This window comes from Dermochelys coriacea, chromosome 14, assembly GCF_009764565.3.
Source record: "Dermochelys coriacea isolate rDerCor1 chromosome 14, rDerCor1.pri.v4, whole genome shotgun sequence".
Lineage (NCBI taxonomy): Eukaryota > Metazoa > Chordata > Testudines > Dermochelyidae > Dermochelys > Dermochelys coriacea.
This window is the reverse complement of record NC_050081.1, coordinates 16,795,048-16,816,785: the sequence shown is the minus strand read 5'-3', so window position 1 is coordinate 16,816,785 and position 21,738 is coordinate 16,795,048. Positions and strand designations below refer to the sequence as shown.

The following is a 21,738-nucleotide window of genomic DNA, read 5'->3' as shown; positions in this document are numbered from 1 at the left end:
GAATGGAAAACTGGAGCAGAAAGGTGTAATAGAGTGGGAAACTGGGGGAACCTCCTGGCTTGTCCTTGGCTGGAATTGTGTATGGAGAAATCTGAAGCTGAAAATTCAAATTAAAAATTGAACAACTTGTTTTGAAAACACTTGTTTCTATAATCTCTCTGCATCCAATGCAGCAGCAGCTTTTTGCCTCATCTCAGCAGAGCCGAGCAATAAGGTTGAGCCTACCTCTGTAACAAGCTCAGCACAAGACTGCTGCTAAGCAAACTCCACGCTTCATCGCTGATCCTCTGGTGTCTCAATAGCAGGGTTAGTCATGAGACCCCTAGAAATAGGCAGGAAGCAGAGGCAGGGGACCAGGGCACATAGCCAGACACTGACAGGCTTGCTGTATAATGCAGAGTCCCTGCTCTATACCAGAGAGGCTCTTTCCTGTTCAGTATTTTAATGTGTTGTGCCTTGGAAAGCTTTGGTCAGTGAGTGGGAAATGGACATGATATGAGACAGACTAAACCAGCAGAGAATTCTCTGAACTACTTATGACTTGATTATTTTTTGGTGCTTGGTGGATAAATGCAAGTGCAGTGAAGGCAATTCTATGTCACCTATTGATAAGATGTTGAGTGTACTATTGTGCCTTTTCCATTAGAAATGAAGGATGGGGAGAAATTGCAGCCTCTAGAACATAATGCTTTGTTGGCTCCTAGAACTCTCCTAGCGCTCGCTGTCTGATGCACAAAAATCATACCTTCTGAGATGAGTGAAATTCTGAAATGTTCATCATAAATCAACATTTTCAGGTTCTTTTACCTGGAATTACTAAGTAAAAACTAGAAATAAAAGTATTAAATGATAAGGAACAATATCAAGGGGTTTATCAAATCTAAGATCATTCTGAGGCAGAGCAGTAGTAGTGGCAAGTAGTGGCATGCAAAGTAACAAGCCACTGCAGTTGTGTTCCTAAAGGTGAGACTTGCTGTCCAGGTTTTGTTTGTCCTGTGGCTTGAAGTAAGCTAGCAGCAGCTGCCTTGGAAAATAGTTGAGCACGGCTCTGGTAAAGCTATGCTTAAGTCTTTGAATGCAATTGTTGACAGCAGGGTTTCCCTGTCTATGGTAGTCAGGGTTTTTTGTTTGAGAGCTATGCGATTCCAATCAAACTACAGAGCCCTACATTACTAAGTAATGCTGGCACCATTATGCTAGGGAGAAGAGCAGAGGTGTGCTGTTGCCCATATACGTTATAGGGGTGGGGGTAAATGAGCTTCCCTCCCTTGATCCCCCTCTTCTTGGCTCCCTTTAGGAGAACAGATGAATTATTTCTCTCCCTGCATCTCACTGCCTCAAGCCCTGTATTCTGCCTAGGAAGGATGAAGGGAATCCAGATAACTCTGGTTCATTTGCTGAGCAATCTCTTCAAATATTAGCCTGGGCAGTCCCTGTCTGTATTTATGAAGGTCCTTCCCATGACTGGCTGTCCCTGAGACCAGGCAGAGTGAATTGAGCACCAAAAAATGGGTGGATTTTTAGAAAGCTGCATGTGGCTTTAGATACAGGGCTTGAGTAAATAAATCTGTTAAAAAGGACAGAATGTTTGTGGAATGAGCTAGCTCATTCAGTACTTGCATGGTGTCAGCTCTTCAAAGTGTGCGTTTTCTTGCTTCCATTAATAGTAGACCTTGATGTTTGAGATCAGGACAGCTACTGAAGCCAACGAGAGCAACGCATTCTCCACGCCATCCCTTAGTCCGGTTTTGTAATGGACTATGGTCATGAATATATAAAACTATTGATTGTGTCAGGAGGGCAGAGTAGCTGCTAGCGTCTGCTGCCAGAATGTTTGGGTTAGCTTCTCTTCCTTGGAGGGCTGAAATGTGTGTGTTTGTGAAATATCTACGTGTTACTGTAGAACCCTTTCTAAAGGCTCACATCTAGAGCTCAGCTTTTTTTAACTGAAGATTTGATCATTGGTCACCACTAAAAAGTGAGCGAGGGTAGATGTTTTATTTGGACCAACAAGTAAGTTATTTGGCTTGAAATCTTGTGACTTAATACATTTGGTCCAGTGAAAGATGCCAGCTTATCTATTGCACTGGCTGCCAGTTGTAGGTGAAGAAAAATAAAGTGTGTTGAATAGGAAACTCTCAGAGTAAAAAGGCAACAAACTGTTTTATAGCCTCTTGGCATCGGGCACTCATGCTTTGTCCTCTTTGGAGCTTTACCTGTAGGAGAAAATCCTGTTGAGTCGCAGTGAATTGTTATGTTGAGCGTGACAATAACAGAACACCATTAACCTGGGAGCCAAGGTACAGGGGACTCAAGTGCTAAATTGATGAACAAGCAGCAACTGTTTTACTTTGCCAGCTGAACTAGCTGTCACCTTTATACAAGCAGCAACAGCCAGTTAAAATTATCACTGGGAAGAAGGGTTTTTTTAACCTAACGTGCCCCTCCCCGCCCCCGCACCCAATCTTTGACTTCAGACTGCTTTACATTTCTGTGTGCAGTGATCCCTCCAGAACAGGGTTATTGGGGGAAGTTTGCATGGCTTCTGTCAGTGCTGTCTGCTCTGAGGATAAATAGAGGGTTTCACCCATCCATGGCTGTCAGTTCTGCACCTTTCACCTGCATGCAGTTGACATTTAACTTGAGAATTTTCCCTGGTTACCGACCCTTTTCCCCCCACCCCCCTCTCTCTTTGCATTTTCAGGACAGCCAGTGCGGGACTGTAATCGATGTAAACATAGAGTGTGCTGTGAAGCTGGTAGGAACCAACTGTATCCTCTATCCTGTCAACAGCAAAGACCTACAGCATATCTGGGTGAGAACACAGCCACAATCCTTCTCCTCTCCTCCCAGGGGAGCTAGGGGTTTGGTACCTCACAGGGATGGTGGTGTACCCCAGGCAAGCAGTGCCCCTTGCAAGATGGACACTTCAGTGTTTTGTTGTACACCTGTGACTTGGCTTTATTCTAAATCTACCAGAAATGTCCTTACTGCTGGAGGAGAGTGTAGCATCCAGCCCCTTCCCTCCTGCGTTTCTGATCGTACTGCTAGATCCCATTAGACTGAGAAGACTGTCGGTATTGAATGGTCTGAGACGCTTCTGCGTTGTGATTAGCTGATGGGATCACCTGACCCGGGCAGTCCCATGACAATGGCACAGTCCTAAGCTGCAACACATAATTACTATATCAACAGGTTACAGAAATGTTTAAAAGGGCAAATCTTTTTGATCCAGCTGAAGCAGGCTGAGTTGTACCTGGTTTTGAGTGGGTGGGTGATTGCAAAACGATAAATTGAAGGCGAAGATTTTCCCTGTTTGTTTCCCTCAATGGGTTGAGAAAATAGACTGGAAACAAGCGTCTTTTCCTCCTTTCCCTCTCCCCTCCATAAATGGCTGTAATGTGAAGCCTTTCTAAAGCGATGAGGAATGTTGCAACCATTCTGCAGCGATATGTATTTGTGGGTGGCAGCTACAGGGAGGTTTTCCTCCAAAAGGACATGAGCGTCTCTTCTAGGGTTGGAATAACTGCCCATGAAGGTGAAACTGATCATACTCTGCACTGCTTTACCCAATGTATGCAGGTGCTGCACAAGATTTCCTTTGCACAGCTTTGGCCAGTCCACCTTATAAATAATGTGCAAAGCAATTTACAGATAGATTAAGACAGTTTTCTCTGTTTACGGTCTAAGAAAAAGTCAAGAAAGAGACCAAGCTGTTTTCATTACCTAGAGAATGCAGGTATCAATCAGGCCACTTTTTGCATGCAAAGCATGCACTTCTACAGTATATCTCAATTCCAACTTTCAGCAGCCCTGCTGTTTCAGTCCTGGGCCGTTTTGAGCAGAAGAGATGGCTGGGCAGTCTGCATGGTGTGTTTACGTGATATTTCAAGGAATTAGGTTGCATTTTACAGTTTATTTGTTTTTTCCTTAGCCATTTATGTACGGTGACTACATAGCCTTTGACTGTTGGCTAGGGAAGGTCTATGACTTAAAGAACCAAGTCATCCTGAAGCTCTCCAATGGAGCCAGGTACGTTTCTGAAACAGAACATCCCCTTTACCTTTGGGTGTGGTAACTGTAGTCCTTTTTCTTTAAAAATACTCTAAGCATGCATGGCATCTCACTCGTGCAGCCATTACTCTGGTGACAGCAGGTCTTGTGCTCACATTATTTTCAGCCACAGGTGATAACACACTTTGGGCAAGAAGGGGTGTAAAAGTATATATTGGATAGTTGGCAGCTCTGTTACCCCTTAGACAAAGCAAAGCTAATCCCTGGCAGTATGATTATGATCCAGAAATCACATAGTCCAGAAGAGGTTTGCTGGGTTGGTAGTTAGAAAAAACTGAGCACATTTTGACATTTGAGTGTTTGAGACAATAAACAGGGAACCCTGCAGCCCCAATTTTGAGCCTCTTTTTCAGAGGAAAAGCAAATCATTCTGGAGATATTACAGATCAGGTAATCTGTAAAAAGCGCCATCTTTTGTATAGTGTCTTCCTGTCAGTGAATTATTGGAAATCCCACCTTGGGTCTCATTTCAGAAAAGAGGTATGCCAAACCGTTTGTTAGCTTTCTGGAGCCTTGGTTCCAGCACTGTTCTAAAACTGCTCTAAAACAACTTTAAAACAACAAATGAGTGTTCAGGTTACTAGTAGGCAAAAGACCTCCACGCAACAGCCCACTTCCCTCATAGATTTCATGTGCTCAGTTATGCTTTTTAAAGTGGAGTAGTGTTTACCTAGTTCTTATTTAAAACCAGGAGACTCGCTTTACCCTGGAAAGGACCAGCAGTGTGCTGCAAACACACACACAGGTGTTTCATAGAGTTTAAATCCAGAAAGGGACCTTTAGATAATCTAGTCCAGGGGTTGGCAACCTTTCAGAAGTGGTGTGCTGAGTCTTCATTTATTCACTCTAATTTAAGATTTCACGTGTCAGTAATACATTTTAACATTTTTAGAAGGTCTCTTTCTATCAGTCTATAATATACAACTAAACTATTGTTGTATGTAAAGTAAATAAGGTTTTTAATGTTTACGAAGCTTCATTTTAAAATTAAATTAAAATGCAGAGCCCCCCCCGGACCGGTGGCCAGGACCCGGGCAGTGTGAGTGGCACTGAAAATCAGCTTGCGTGCCGCCTTTGGCATGCATGCCATAGGTTGCCTACCCCTGATCTAGTCTGAACTTCTGTATAACACAAGTCATTAATTTTCACCCAGATAGCCTTATGTTTAACTCAGACTTGAGTTAAACGTTCTAAACTGTGAGCCACAGCCAGAGGACTGGAGAAACCAAGATGCCACCAATTCCTGAGGTCTTTGCAGTGCCAGATGATAGATATATGTGGTGCTGTTGAGGTGGCTGACCTCACCATTGCATGGTCTGTCTCCCAACTCTTGTCTTTGTTTTTGCAGGTGTTCTATGAGCACGGAAGATGGAGCAAAGCTCTATGATGTCTGCCCTCATGTCAGTGACTCAGTAAGTTTCTGGTCCTCTGCAGAATTTCTTTTAGAATCAGCCCAGAACTGGTCTTTTTTCGATATAGGTTTCTGCAGGAAGAAAATGTGACTTTGCCCAATAACTTGTATTTGCCCTACAACTTAAATACCATGTTGCTGAAAATGTTTTGCTAGATTATTTTTTTTCACATGGAGGGAGCACTTGAGGAGGACACCAATTTAAAAGCACATTACTGTCTGTTAGTAGTCATACTTGTCATATGCTACTTGTAACACTAACAAGTATCAGGGGGTAGCTCTGTTAGTCTGTATCCACAAAAACAACAAGGAGTCCAGTGGCACCTTAAAGACTAACAGATTTATTTGGGCGTAAGCCTTTGTGGGTAAAAAACCCACTTCAGATTCATGGGGGGGGGGGGAAGCATGTGAGATCACTAACTGAAAGAAGCTAGTGGACAAAGTATCTTTTCAAGTGTCTTACACAAAGTACAGTTGGTTTCACTGATCCTCTTTATAGTCACTCTGCTTGAAAAGACCCTAATAAACATCAACGGAGGATGGAAGAACCCTTCTAAAAATGTTTGATGGAATAACAAAAAAGCACGCCATTTTAAGGGTGCTCTGTCAGAAACCAGAATGTTTCAAAATTAATTTTTAATAATGAAATTCATAGATTCATAGATACTAAGGTCAGAAGGGACCATTCTGATCATCTAGTCCGACCTCCTGCACAGCGCAGGCCACAGAATCTCACCCACCCACTCCTACAAAAAACCTCACCTATGTCTGAGGTATTGAAGTCCTTAAATCATGGTTCAAAGACTTCAAGGAGCAGAGAAGCCTCCCTCAAGTCACCCATGCCCCATGCTACAGAGGAAGGCGAAAAACCTCCAGGGCCTTTTCCAATCTGCCCTGGAGGAAAATTCCTTCCCGACCCCAAATATGGCGATCAGCTAAACCCTGAGCATATGGGCAAGATTCACCAGCCAGATACTACAGAAAATTCTTTCCTGGGTAACTCAGATCCCATCCATCTAATATCCCATCTCAGGGGATTAGTCCTATTTACCCTGAATATTAAAGATCAATTACTTACCAAAATCCCATTATACCATCTCCTCCATAAACTTATCGAGTAGAATCTTAAAACCAGATAGATCTTTTGCCCCCACTGCTTCCCTTGGAAGGCTATTCCAAAACTTCACTCCTCTGATGGTTAGAAACCTTCGTCTGATTTCAAGTCTAAACTTCCTGGTGGCCAGTTTATACCCATTTGTTCTTGTGTCCACATTGGTGCTGAGCTTAAATAATTGATCGTATGCCCCTCTGATCCTGACCTGCATCAGCTTTTGCTATTTTAGTGGACACTGCTATTCTTGCTGAATTGTCCCAGATTGTGCACTCTGGAGAGTTGTCTACTAGTAACCAGGCTGAGACCACAAAATCCACTGTGTGATAGATTTAAACCTTCAGAAGCTGTGCAGTAATTGGCTTTTCCTCTTAGACCCTGTCATTGGATACTATTCTAAAGTTTCTTTATTGATGGGTATGGCTGTAGGAATTGCCTACAGTGTAAAGGCTCTTTTTTTTGTCGATACAGTTGGCCTCATCCTATGGAAATTCTGCCAGCATCCTAGAGTTAGGCAAAATCCTAGTGATCTGCCATCAGATTCCTTAAAGAATGCGATCTCTCTGCTGACAATCAAGTGATATCAGTTTAATGTGGTGTCTTTTTCTGCAGGATTTCATTGTCCATGGATTGAGGAGTCTCAATCTAATTGCTGTCCAGTATCTCTAACATCTGATCCCAAAGTATAAATTGCTTCTCAATGCAGAACAAGTTCAGCCTCTTTACTGTATCGTGGCCTACATTTTTCAGAGGTGACTGGTGATTTTGGGTGCCCAACTTGAGATGCCCTTTAAAGGGGCAGGATTTCCAGAGCGTGGCTTTTTGTACTTTCTTAGAATTAGGCCTCTGAAGTTCAAGGTGCGTCCAGCTGAGGCACTCAATCACAAGTCGCTTTTGAAAGTCTCTCCTTTTGTTCTTTCTCATTACCATTAAGTTAGTGCTCAATACTACTGTATGTATTCTTGGCACTTATGATTTATATCCTAGAGCACTAATCTTATGTACCCTTGACAAATTGCAAGATTTTAAATGATGATCAGTACAAAAATTTGAACACATGAATCAGATTGCTCTCTAAAACCCCTGAGACATGCCTCATCCCCAGCTCGGCATCACCCCAATTGTCATGAACAAAGGTTGCCCAGAAGGTAAATTGTTAGTTCCTAGAGCTTTATTTACAAAAAAATTGAGTATTAAGTAAATCTGCCTAACAAGGCCTTCAGGTACATGTGCAATATTACTCCCATTTTGCAACTGGGGAAGCAGAGGAAGAGAAGTTCAGTGACTTGCCAGAAGCCATTAATGTCCTTGTGAGAGCAGGTATAAGAAATCAGGGGTTCCTGTTGTCTACCCCAGTGCTTAAACCACACTGTTAGTTACTAAGAACATTTGCATGAAATCAAGATAATTGTTTTTTGTGATTACCTCTGCCTCTTCCCCACTAAATTGAAATCCCTTGTTTGTGAATGTGTGATATTCAGTGTGTTGCTATAGAAACTGATGTGATGACTTCAGCAAAAGAATGATGCATAGAAGCAAGGAAACTTGCAAACATCCTTAGGATCAAGAACGAGGGAAGAGAAATGCAGAAATCCCATGTCATCACAACAGAATGTTTTCAGGCGTTAGCTGCTCTCTGACACACAGTACCCTTATGCTGCCGTTTTCTTTCAGGGCCTTTTCTTTGATGACTCGTACGGCTTTTATCCTGGACAAGTCCTCATTGGTCCCTCAAAAGTCTTCTCCAGTGTGCAGTGGCTTTCAGGTGTGAAGCCTGTCTTGAGCACAAAGAGCAAGTTCAGAGTGGTGGTGGAAGAGGTTAGTGAGCAGACACATGGCTACTTACTATGGGAACGGGGACAATCTTCCTGGAAGAACTGGAACCCCCTGAGACAGTTGTTGTATTTGAGCACTACAGAAGCATGATGAATGCAATTAACTCTTAACAAGTGCGGAAGTGCAATTAGAAGCTGCCCGCGGCTGTTTTTCTCAAAAATCTAGGGGCTAGGTCCAGCCATCTAGAAATGAAAACCATTTTCCATGTTGAGAATCCATAAGCTTTGGAATCTGATTCAGTAAAGTTCCCAGAAAAAGTGATGTTCTCCTTCCCCTTCGTCTCCTTCATTTTTCAGGTACAAGTGGTGGAACTAAAGGTTACTTGGATCACTAAAAGTTTCTGTCCTGGAGGTACTGACAGTGTAAGTCCCCCACCTTCGGTAATCACGCAGGAGAACTTGTCCAGGTGAGATCTGCTTAAAGTACCCATGTTCCCCACCATCCTAAGAGGAGCTAGGGAGCTTTAAAGCATCCTAGGGAGCTTTACTCCAGCCATTTCCTGTCTCCCAGCTGCAGGGAGCATCATCTGACTGGCTAATGGAGGTTTTTAGTTTAATGGTAGAAGGGCTGGCGTCACAAGCTCTCCTCCAATAGAAGTGCTCCCCAGCTGAACAGCAGCATCCAAATTCCTCTTCCCCTTCTGTCCCTCATTTAGCTGCAGTGGACTAAACCTTCGAATCCTACACTCCAAGCTCTATTTCAGAAGTGGGAGGGGAAGGCAGCTAATATTGCTTGGCCAGCCAAGGAGCAGTGCCAGAGTTGCAGAGCAACTCATGCCCCTTGCAGGCCACAGGGTATGCGTGTTAGCCATAAGGTACTTGGTTGAAGTGAGGAAAGAGAGTAGGTTAGTTTTGGAACTCTGTAGGAGAACAGAGGAGTGCAATCCCATCTGAAGGTAGCTTCAGGAGCAGGAGTTCTCAGCCTATGGAAAGAAAAAGCAAAATTTTCAATTCTCTCTGGGAGGTTGACAAGAGTAACTAGCCCTTGTATGTAGAGGAGGTGGCTACTCTCTTCTCCTCCTCCCAGGTGGCCTGGAAATACTCTATATAGCTCTTCCCTTACATTTCTGTGTGCGTATGAGAGAGACTAACCTAAAGAATTCTAGTCTCCTGGGAAATGTTAGTTATAATGCAAAATTGGTCCCATTTTAATTAGTGCCACCCACATGGATCTCGCATACATCAGTGTATGTACAGGACTGGTGTGCACCAGCATATGCACCCGCTACCTATGTGGAGGTGCTACTCATCGCTAGGATGTTCATTATCTCTTGCTCTGAGGCTGACTGGGGAGGTGACGGTTTTCATCTTCTCACTCTTAACAGAGTAAAGCGTCTGGGGTGCTTCGACCATGCACAGAGGCAGCTCGGGGAAAGATGCCTCTACGTATTTCCTGCCAAAGTGGAACCTGCAAAAATCACTTGTGAATGCCCAGAGAGAAACTGTGTTCTGGGGGAAGGATCAGTCGCCAAGAAGGTGTGTTCTCAGGAAAGTGATGGGCTAGCTTAGCTGGCAGTGTGAGAGATGAGCACTTGGACGACTTGTATTTCAAACACATCTGCTTGAGTAGTTGGGATTCATGTAGACTGAATTTTAAATGCTCCTTTTCAAACATAAATCTTCCCATAAAAGTCATATGGTATATGAAACGTGACCCAGTAAAGTGTAACTGCTTGTTAATGCTTAGTCATGTTACCTTGTGCAATGATCCTGTCGCATAGAGCTGAGCAGGTTTGGGCTGGATCAGTTACTTGGATGAGGCTCTCTGGGAACATCTACATGGTGCAGGAAGTGGGGTTAGCCGTACAGTTGGTGGCATTCTTTTCTCTGCATCACTACAGAGCCACTGCCATAGCAAAGTGCCAGCGGACAACTGTGGTGTTTATTATGCTGAAAAGATGGAACCTCTAATGAAGTCCTGACCACTTGAGCCATAAAGAACCCATATTATTGCATACTGTAGGGATGTTAAACTTGATTTCCTAGCAGAGTCTTATTCTGTTCACTTAAATTTCCAGTACAGTAACACATTGGGGAAAGCATTCATTTCCTGTGCTGAACTGTCTTGTGTTGGCAAACAAGTGCCATGTACCACCCAAGCGCAGCTGCATTTCAGTGGCAAGGAGATGAGCCACCTGTGTAGCTTTGTACATTCCATTTAGTTAATTTTGTAAAGTGTCTGAGGATCCTTCGTAATAAAAGGCACTATATAAACTGAATATAGTTTTATTAAAGAGCCATCAGACCTGGATTTTTCCACTGGACTCTTGCAGTGTCATGTCAAAAGTTAATTACACAGTGCCCTAGCCAACATCCCCTGCTCTTTGTAAAACCATTTATATTCTCCCTGGCTGCTGCCTGTGTTCGCACGGTAACTCCATTAGCAATAGCTCATGGCTTTCTAAAATGCTCCGAGATAGGTGGAGTGTGAAAAGGGCCAAAGAGGGTCACATTCTAGTCTGTACATAGTCCCTCCTATTGGCCATGTAATATGTTTGCTGTGTGTCCAGGCACCCAGACTCCAGTTTTATTTACTGGCCAGCATTGCTCTCTCTAGGTGAGGAGATTGCTGAAAAAGCAGATCGTGAAGATCATGTCATGCACCCCAGATTCTCAGGGTACCAATGAACCGCCCGATGGAGAGTCTACTGCAGCTGCTGACCAAAAATCGGAAGAACTTAAAACCAGATCCAAATGTGAACTAGTGGACTCTGCCAATGGCACACTAAACCTGGGGGAGTTAAAGGAGGAGCAGCCTGAAGAAATGGGAAAGGAGACTTCTTGTGCAGCATCTGGACGACAGCAGCTGCCACCTTTCCTGCTGAAAGGTGATGGGTCACCTGACTACAGGCTCCAGTCAATGGAACAAGATGCTGATGATGAGGCAGCCGATGACACAGATGACACCAGCTCTGTGACCTCTTCAGCGAGCTCCACTGCCTCTTCCCAGAGTGGCAGCGGCATAGGGCGCAAGAAGAGTATTCCCCTCTCTATCAAAAACTTGAAGCGGAAGCATAAGAAGAAGAAGACTAAGATCTCCAGGGAGTTTAAACCAGGAGACAGGTAGGTTCAGATTTCTGTCCCCAGTCAATCACCTTGCTAAACCTTCCCTTCTCTGAATTCTCAAATGCAAACCCAAGTTCGGGTAAGAACGGAGCTCCAGCTGAGTGTCCTTTTGCATGTCGCCTGAGAGCATGGCTCTGGAATAACGAACAGCTGTTACCTTCTAATGGCTGTCCCAGGGCCCTTTGTGAAATGTTTGGTTTCAATCCCCCTGCTGATGGGAAGGTGTCCACATCACATTAAATTGATAGTCAGATTCCAGTAGTACCTAGAGGCCCCAACTAAGCGCAGGCCCTCATGGTACCTGCTGCTGTGCGTGCAGAGGTGATACTGTTCCAAAGAGCTTTGTCTAAGTACAACATTAAATGATGCCCTTATTGGCAGTTCAGCAAGGAGGGATGGAGATGGAGACTGAACTCTGTCCAGTCACTCTTAAATGATCCCTCTAGAACAGCACTGAGGTACATTGTCACGTACTATACCCGTGCTGCAGTCTCAGGACTGTTGAATTAGCATTTTTCACTAGTACCAAATTCATATAAAAAAATTAAAAAACCACAGCACGAGAGCTCTGGGGAAATAAGTCTGTCAGCATCCAGGGAGTTAGCATAACCCATGCTTCAAATGCCCCTTTGTGGCAGTAAATGTAGATACTTAGATGAGAATCTTTTCAGAGAGGAAAGGAGTACTTGTGGCACCTTAGAGACTAACAAATTTATTAGAGCATAAGCTTTCGTGAGCTACAGCTCACTTCATCGGATGCAGAGCTGTAGCTCACGAAAGCTTATGCTCTAATAAATTTGTTAGTCTCTAAGGTGCCACAAGTACTCCTTTTCTTTTTGCGAATACAGACTAACACGGCTGCTACTCTTAAACCTTTTCGGAGAGGAGTAAGTGAGCTGTGAGGATGAGGGAGATCCAGTAGCATAGAAGTAATGTGGGAAACAGTATACTTCAGTCACTGTTCATTCGATTATCTCCATTTGCTTCAGTATAAGTGGAGCATTGTCGCTCTGGAATACTTTCCCAAAGCTTGGGAGAAACGTCCAAAAGCATTGGAGCTCAGGGGAGCAGTATTAAAGTGGGCAAGATGAAAGGCACCAGAAAGGAGTAGGATTTTCTGGAAACAGCATCAATAAGTATGTAGCCTCTATTTCCCTCATGCACACAACTTCTGTCTTTCTGATGCAATTGAAGGGGGTCCCAGATGGGCAGCTTTGATAGCTGATTGCAGCTGACATGAAGAAGGCAGTGGACAGGGACCTGTTTTTACCTAAGCTGAGGACAGATGGGTCTATTGCAAGGCAAAGATAGAGAACATAGTCCTTAAGGCTCTTTGAAGACATGACATCAAGAGTGTAAAAAGTTACTTTTTGTAGCACATGAAACTCCAGATAGCACTTACAAGGGTTATATGGCAGCTGGTCATTAACCACCAAGAAATGCCCTTGGTGCCTATTGCTTGAATAACCAGACAGAAAACTGAGACTTTGTAGGCACAACAGCTGAAATACTGTTGGAAAGGGTGAAGTGAATGGAATGTACATATTGAATTGGCTCGATGCAGCTGGAAGTACCAGATCTGATGGGTCAGCCACATGGATGCCTCTAACTGCATGAAAGCAATACAGCCTGTAACATTAGCTTAGTTTGTTAAATGGGAATGGCTTTATTGTGGCGGCACCTGAAGCTCTGGTACATTTTTTTGGGGTTGCCACTAAGGGATTCCATTGCCATCTCCTTTCATTTCAAATAGTGATTGACTCATTTAAAGAGGTTAAAACTGTTTTCACATTATAAACCTTCCTCTCAACTCTGACCCTCCAACTTCCCCATAAAGATACAAGTCCCCCTGAAGTGTCACATGCCAACATATCTCCTCCCATGGTAGAATTTTTCTGAGAAGTTCTGCTGTTGAATCTCTTAAAAAAAAAAGGAAATCTTATTGTATGTATTTGCCCATTACAGCTTCTAGTATCTCCATACTTTTAATGGCTTTAATAAGGAGAGATGTTCAAAAGCCATAAAGATGCATCTGAAAAATAGCATGTGATTGAGTGTACCATGCACTGTGGGAGGCATGGATGGGGCTAACTAAGGGTTTGTTATAATAGTGCTATAAAGAGGTGCTGTACCGCTTCCCCTGAGGGGAAAAAAGAGGTGCTTGCCCAGCCACAGGGTCCGGAAGCAAGGAGAAACTGGGAAACTGCCCATCTTTCTATACTACTTGCAAGAGATTTTGTATGTTAAGAATGAATAAACCTAATCTCCTCAACAGTATAGATTCAGTAGCGTATTGCCGTTACTGAACAAAATGGGGGAAGAGTTAAGGCTTGATGGGATGATTGAGTGATTCTAGGGCAATGGGAACTTGGCTGGATCCCTTAACTGTTCATTTTCAGGCTCTCACTAGTGTTTGCCGGGAGAGGATTAACTTGTAGAATTTTTGTGAAGTGTAACTTCTGGGGATGTTCACTGGATCCTATTGGAACTTGCTTTCATTCTTAATTCTTCTTCAACAAAGGTTTCAGTTAGGGCATATTAAATGTAAATATCCAGTAGCTTGGTCACTAATTTAATTTTTTATGAAAGGTCTGAGTATAGCCCCTAGCAAAAATAGCTTGGCACCTTTGCTCCATAGATTCTGCTAACCTGATCCAAATCAGGAATGCTGTTCAGTGTGGTTCTTTGTATGGCAGTATGTGCACCCATGAGTGTATTTAGGGTGGAAGAATCCCATGCACTGCTACAGACTAGGGACCAAATGGCTAGGCAGCAATTCTGCAAAAAAAATTAGGAGTTACAGTGGACGAGAAGCTGGATACGAGTCAACAGTGGGCCCTTGTGGCCAAGAAGGCTACAGCATTTTGGGTTGTATAAGTAGGGGCATTGCCAGCAGATCGAGGGACGTGATCGTTCCCCTCTATTTGACATTAGTGAGGCCTCATCTGGAGTACTGTGTCCAGTTTTGGGCCCCACACTACAAGAAGGATGTGGGAAAAATTGGAAAACGTCCAGCGGAGAGCAACAAAAATGATTAGGGGACTGAAATACATGATTTACGAGGAGAGGCTGAGGGAACTGGAATTGTTTAGTCTGCAGAAGAGAAGAATGAAGGGGGATTTGATAGCTGCTTTCAACTATCTGAAAGGAGGTTTCAAAGAGGATGGATTTAAACTGTTCTCAATGGTAGCAGATGACTGAACAAGGAGTAATGGTCTCAAGTTGCAGTGTAGGAAGTTAGGTTGGATATTAAGAAAAACTTTTTCGCTAGGAGGGTGGTGAAGCACTGGAATGTGTTACCTAGGGCGGTGGTGGAATCTCCTTCCTTTGAGGATTTTAAGGTCAGGCCTGACAAAGCCCTGGCTGGGATGATTTAGTTGGGGATTGGTTCTGCTTTGAGCAGGGGATTGGACTAGATGACCTCCTGAGGTCCCTTCCAACCCTGATATTCTATTATTCGAGCTTAGGAAAACTGTGGACTGTAGCAAATGCTTCTGGATTGGCGGTGGGAACGGTACATGTGATTAGGAGGCTTAAAAATGAGAGGGGGCAGGAAGATGAGACCCTTGTGCCAAAACCAGGATTGTTCTATGCTAGGGTTTGTCTTTGTTTAGTAGAGGTGATCATATGTGAGAGTGGCCAGGAAGTAAAGTTTTTGTTGTCTTTAAACTGAACACCATTCTGCTCTTCAAAGGAAGAGGTAGTGTCAAACCTGTCTCCAAAGGGCTGAGATATAATATGCAGCTTTAGTCTTCCTTTTCATCCCCATGGCCCCAGCTTCAAAGATTTCTCAGAACTTTCAGCAGAGCTCCAGACAGGAGGCACTTCAAGCCTTTGGAACCTAAGATTTTTTTTTCTGCTGAAGTCCCCCATCTCGCCCCTCTTCCAGCCAGGTGCAGCTTCATGTGCTCTGGTATCCCTGTAAATTTGCTCCTGTGAGTGTGAAATGTGTGGCATTTACTTCCTGACATGTAAAAGTTCCTGAAATATAGACTTACAAAGGAAAAAAAGTAACAATTCAGATCTGTAGTGACTGAAAATCTGCCCCATAGATGGGCCTACAGCAGAGGTGGGTGAACTACAGTCTGCAGGCCACATCTGGCCCACAGGACCCTCCTGCCAGGCCCTTGAGCTCCTGGCCTAGGAGGCTAGTCCCTGTCCTCTCCCCCATTGTCCCCTCTCCCCCGCAGCCTCACCTCGCTGCCAGCGCAATGCTGTGGGTGGCTGTGAGCTCCTGGGGCAACTCAGCTGCAGAGCCCGGCCTGACCCTGTGCTGCGTGGTAGCATGGCTGGCCCCAGACGGGCTCCAGCCAGTGGTGCTCCAGGCAGCGCGTAAGGGGGCAGGGAGCTGGGGGAGTTGGATTAGAGGGCAGGGGAGTTCAGGGAGGGGCATGGACAAGGGTCGGGGCAGCCAGAGGGTGGGGAACAGGGGGCTTGAATAGGGGTAGGAGTCCTAGGGGGGCAGTCAGGAAGGAAGGGGGGGTTGGGTGGGGTGGCAGTCAGGACAAGGAGAAGGGGTGGTTGGACGTGGCAGGGGTCCCAGGGAGGGCAGTCAGGAGCGGGGGGGGGGTTGGGTCAGGTGGTGGGGGCAGTCAGGGACAGGGGTTCCAGGGGCAGTCAAGGAGAAGGGGTGGTTGGATGGGGCAGGGGTCCTGGGGGGGGGGGCAAATCAGGAATGAGAGGAGGGGTTGAATGGGGTGGCGGGGGGCAGTCAAGAGACAGGGAAGGGGGGGTGAATGGGGCAGGAGTCTGGGGGGGTGGGATTTGGATGGGGCAAGGGTCACGGGGGGACAATCAGGAATGAGAGGAGGGGTTGAATGGGGTGGCAGGGGGCAGTTGGGGGGGTGGGGTGGAGTGGATGGAGCAGGAGTCCGTGGTGCAGGGGGGCATCAAGCCAGGGTGGGTGGGAATCCGGGGCGGGGGCCGGGCCTCGCCTGGCTGTTTGGGGAGGCCCTCCATACAATTTCCAAAACGATGCAGCCCTCAGGGCAAAACATTTGCCCGCTCTGGCCTACAGGCATATCTGAACCCATTCAGCCTGAGTATTGGTTCTTGACCTTAAAATCCCATCTCTTGACTTAATGCTGCCAGGTGTGAAACATGGGTACCCTTTTGAACTTAGAGTGCTTGGCAGCCCAGATTTTCCTACCGTTGCTCTGTGCACTTAGCTTTGGCTTCTTGTGTTGGGGCAAGCCCCCAAAATGGGTAAAGTCTGCTGGCAGAGGGGTCTGCTTATTTTCTTCTGCTCTCCACAGGTGGCATCTTCATTAAAGCTCTCTCTTTTACGTTCAGAGTTGCTGTAGAAGTGGTGACCACGATGACTTCGGCTGATGTGATGTGGCAGGATGGCACTGTGGAGACCAATATTCGCTCCAACGAGTTGTTTCCAGTCCATCATCTGGACAACAATGAGTTTTGCCCTGGGGACTTTGTGGTGGACAAAAGAGGTACTGGGTGAAAAATATGCTCTGGGGGGGAAAAAGCAAATCATCATTTTTGTTACAAGGAATAAGAGCTTTGCATTTGCCTATTTTGGTTTGTCTATTTGGTTTGGTGCATATGATGATGCAGGCGTCTGAGCAGTTAAAATCAATAACACTTACCCCAAAAGATCCAATGACTTTCGGATCTGAAAAGCACTTTCAGAGTAGATTGATGAGTCTAGTCTCACAAGCCCTTTGGGAGGTGGGCAGAGTAGTGTCCATGTTCTACAGTCTGGGATGCTGAGGCACAGAGCTTAAGTGACCTGTCCAAGGTCACACACTGAGTCAGTGATAGAGGTGGGAATAGAACCCAAATCTCCAGACTCCCTAGCCTGTAATTTTGCCATGAGACCATCCTTTGCACTCCAGTGCTATCCTTTTGCTTTTTGTTTTCTAATATAAAATCAGTTATTGCACCCCTTCTATTTAAGTGCAAACGTGTAGTAAGAAACAAGCACTTAAATATGGCTCAGGTAACTCTACATATACATAGTTTGTAGGCTTTAAAGGACTTTTATTATATCGGGCTGAACCTGTGTGAAATAGTTGAGGATTAGTTGGATTTGCCAGCCTTCTGTTAGCACACAACCAACCTCCCTGTTCCCTGGGAACCTTAAAGGATCTCTCTTGATCTGAGGACACCCTTTTTACTTGCCTGCCCTGGCACCAGAGCAATGGAAGGAATGAATCGCACACAGTTTAGCTTCACCTGGATGCCATTCCCAACAAGATTCTCACGCTACTATATTTACCTAAAGAGTTTTCTGTGATTAAAAGTGGCCTTTTTCTTCCCCTTTCCTCACAAGAAGCAAATCATACCAAAAGTATGTGAGCGTCTTACTTCTGACTTTCCAAAGGCTTAGGAGCTAAGTAACGATTCTAAGAGACACAACTATCTGCAAGAGTTTAGTGCTCATAAATGTGAAGGACAAATGGCACTTGGCCTAGCTTTAAACTACTGCATGTATCTCCCTCTTCCCTAGCAGCAGTTCAAGGCCTCATCTAATCTATTTCTTCAGACAGTGATGTGCACAGTATGGCAGAGCCTCAGAGTTCTTCTTAAAAAACAAAAACAAAAAAACAAAACAAAAACAACCTTTTAATCATCTTCACCCTCTTCCCCCCATAGGTAGGAGTAAATTGTTCTAATTGTAGGGCTTTTGTTTGGGGGCAAGGGATTGTTTCTGATTGTTGTATTATATTATATATAGTTGGACAGCTAAGTCAGAGATGAGTGTTGTGCTCACTTTTACCAGTCGTCATTGTTAGAGCCCTGCGCGGATACTAACTTTGAATCGGCAGCCGATCTGTGATCTGCAAAAATGATCCGTGGATATAAAGCTGATTTCCGCAGATTTGTAGCCTCTAGCCATTGTTACCTCATCAGGGAGCCCGTTCCTTGGGCTGAAAGATCCTGTGGCCTTATTGGTTAGGCATTGCTTGTGGAAGCAAGAGATTGAGGCTTAGACTTTCAAAGTTGCATAGGAGAAACAAGCATCTAGAGCTCACTAATGTCTAGTAAATTGTCAGGCCCAGGTTCTAGTTTTGTCTGACAAATTTCTAGGAATTCCTGCTTCCTCCTTCACCTCCCTTCCCTGCCAAACGCCATCCAGAAAACCCTACAACCTGCTGCAGGCAAAGCTCTTTATAACCTGGAAAGAGAGAGGAATCAACTGCTTAAAGCCCACTGGGGAGGTTTATGCCAGTCAGTTTTACATGGAAGGCACTGATGGCAGATGCAGTCCAAGTCCAGCTTCTGTGAAAGGGTGTTCCCTGCACACAGGTCTCCCTTTATTGACTGACGGTTCATTGTTCCAGTGGAACATAGCCGTTGTGGGAAATCACAATCATGGAGGAAGAGACGCCTTGTAGCTACGGCCATCCCAGGCAGCCCTCTTGGCCATCAGTACCCACACTTGAAGTGGACTCTTGGCTCTTCATTGAATAGTGTAGAGAGCAGAGCATCAAGGTGAAGTGGCCACTGATCTGGCACTTGCAAGTCCCCAAAGACAAGTGTGCCCATCCGGGATCTCTCTTCCCACACTCTAGCTAGATGGCCCTTTAAATTATACGATTCTTTCCTTACTTGTTCAAAACACCCCAGCTCCATTGTTGCTTTCATCCTGGCATTGCACACAGGTGAAGGATGGGTTCACAATTTGACAGTTGGCAACCCTAGCTGCAATGTAACAAGATCCATTCTCCTGATTTCCCTGTCTCGGGCAGAGCTGCTGGGCTGTAATGCCTCACAGTGAAGCCAGAGGTGACTTCCCCTGGTGCTGCTGCCAGAAAGATCAAACAAAGCTTATTGATCAGACTAAAGAGATGAGAACAGTCACTGTTGGTCCAGCTTTTCACTTGAATATTTTCCTCCCTTCCACCCTGACCAAAAGCTCAGACCTCCCAGGACCCTGCTGTGTACGGAGTGGTGCAGTCAGGCGACCACATTGGCCGCACCTGTGTGGTAAAGTGGTTCAAGCTGAAGGCCAGCGGAGACGATGTTGAGGTAGGTGAAGCAGCCTGCCCCTCCTGGTTGGGGCTTTCCGAGAGGAGTGAAGTACACACAGCGCTACTCTGTATGCTTCCGCCCTGAAATAAGTCACCTTTGGGATTAGCAAAGTAGGGCATGTTACTGCTCTGGTGTCAAATTGGTTATGGTGACATTTTTTTTCTGTGGCTATGTCTACCCTGCACACCTCTTGAGGCAGCGCAAAGTGTATGTGTAGCTACACGCAGCCGTGAAAAGCAGGCCACGTCCACGCTGGAGGTGTCACTACACGTGTCAGTGAAAGGCTCTGCAGAGGGGAAAGGCTTCACAGTTCCCCCCGCAGGGAGCTGGCAGAGCCCTGACCCTGCAGTGGGGGAGGCGCCAGCAGTGGGATGCTACATGGACTGAAAATAGCAGCATAGGCGGAAGGTAGTGCTTGGGTGAGTAGAGCGCCATGTAGGGTATGTGCTCAGTACATACCCATCCCTTCAGGTGTTCTGTGTTCTGCTTCGCCTGAGCTGTGACTCACTGTCCACGCTGCTAGTGTATACTCTACACGTCACCACCAAAAGGAAGCCACGCAGTGTAGACGTAGCCTGTGTTTCTCCGGATGGTGACCTGGCACAGAGCAGACTGTTCAAAGATTTGCACACCCCATCATCCTGGAGCAGCTGTGGTTTTGTTTTGTTTTTTTTTTTCCTTTTGGTTATCTATGAATTTCTGCCTTTGGCCAGGAGAGGGGGCTGGTGCTGAAACAAGCAACCACAGCTGATTTCTCAAAGCTTTGGTGCTGGGCCTCTGACTTTTTCCACCTCTACTAGTTGGCAGAGAAGCCCATCGCTCAGTGGTCGTCTGAAACCCCATGAGTGCTCTTGACCCTTCACTCCCATTTACAGACCACCATCCTCCTCCCCCACCAAGTCCAGGAGCTCGGAGCATTTCATCTTGCCGGCTCCTGTTAGGCTGTGGGCAAGTTGGAAGAGTGAGCCAGGTTTAGAGGGGCCATGGCGCACTCTTCCTTTGTTGTTGTCCCGTTCTCCCCCCACCCCCGGCAGGGTGGTGCATGTGGTATAAGTGACCAGGGCTAGTTCATGCTTAGAATAAAATCTCAGGCTATGTCTATGCAACATCACTTACAGCGGCGCAGCTGCACCGCTGTAGTGCTTCTGGTGAAAGTGCTCTAAGCTGACGGGAGAGAACTCTAGGGGCAGCTTAATATCTCCTGCCTCCATGAGTGGCAGTAGCTGGATTGGCGGGAGAAGCTCTGGGAGAAGCACTCTCCACACCTTCGCTTACGTCGGTATAACTAACTTTGCTCAGGTTTAGCTTATGTGACTTAGTCACACCCCGAATGACAGAAGTTATACCAAAGTCATTTGTAGTGTAGACATAACCTAGGCTGCCCCAGAGACACATTCCTGTGTCTAATACTAATTCCTAATTCCAGTAAATAGTGGCACTTTTCTCTGAGCGAAAGCAAAGGTGATCCGCTTTGGCCAGGGGGATGCTATTTCCTATTAAGTCATGAGCCTTTATCCAACCCTCCTACCAGCTGTGATGGTTTGGATATCATGGAACCTTTATCCAAAATAAATCCTCTCTGGTTCTGCTCAGCTCACCTTTTAGCTGTTTTTGAGAGAGCTGGATGTTCACAGGGGGTGTACAGTGGTTCCCATTGGCTCATGATTCATGTAGTGTAAAACCTAAGAGAAAAGGTGAGGATGAACTGGATGAAAAGACAGGATGCTAATTTACCCCTTACACCTTTTCTGAGGTGACACATGTAATATCAAATAGCAGAGCAGAGCACAGCAGCAAGCACCAGCTGTTTTAGCAGCGCATGGTCACAAGATGTCAAGTGGCCACGGGAGCTGGGAACCAAACTGCAGATGCAGGAAGCATTTTAAGTGTCCAAAGCCGAATCGAGATATCAGTTCAGTAGTTTGGAGCTAACCCGTGCACGTGTGTGTTCTCTCCAATGCCAGCTGATGGGAGAGGAGGAGGATGTGAGTGTGTATGATATTGCCGATCACCCTGACTTCCGCTTCCGAACCACCGACATTGTGATTCGCATTGGCAATGCGAGGAAGAGTGTTGGCCAAGGAAGATGAGGTGAGTTTCAGCCATGCTCATGTGTCCCAAAGCAGCCTGCAGTCATCTTAGCTGGGATGTCCTAAGGGTCCTAAGAGAGTTGGATTCCCCAGTCCCATTTGGGTACCTAGTGCCCACAATCTTCTTTGAAAATCCCAGCCTCTCGTGTTGCCTGATAC

At 45.6% G+C, this 21,738-nt stretch overlaps 1 protein-coding gene across 1 annotated transcript in view; it reads left to right on the top strand.

Moving 5' to 3' along the window:
- Positions 1-21,738, top strand: part of UBE2O (ubiquitin conjugating enzyme E2 O) — a 92,036-nt gene that overhangs the window by 56,813 nt on the left and 13,485 nt on the right. The window contains 11 exon segments of the mRNA XM_038372638.2: positions 2,705-2,815; positions 3,935-4,032; positions 5,423-5,486; positions 8,271-8,414; positions 8,729-8,838; positions 9,757-9,907; positions 10,989-11,494; positions 16,790-16,944; positions 19,374-19,486; positions 21,454-21,557; positions 21,559-21,580. Coding sequence (XP_038228566.1) covers positions 2,705-2,815; positions 3,935-4,032; positions 5,423-5,486; positions 8,271-8,414; positions 8,729-8,838; positions 9,757-9,907; positions 10,989-11,494; positions 16,790-16,944; positions 19,374-19,486; positions 21,454-21,557; positions 21,559-21,580 — 1,578 coding nt within the window.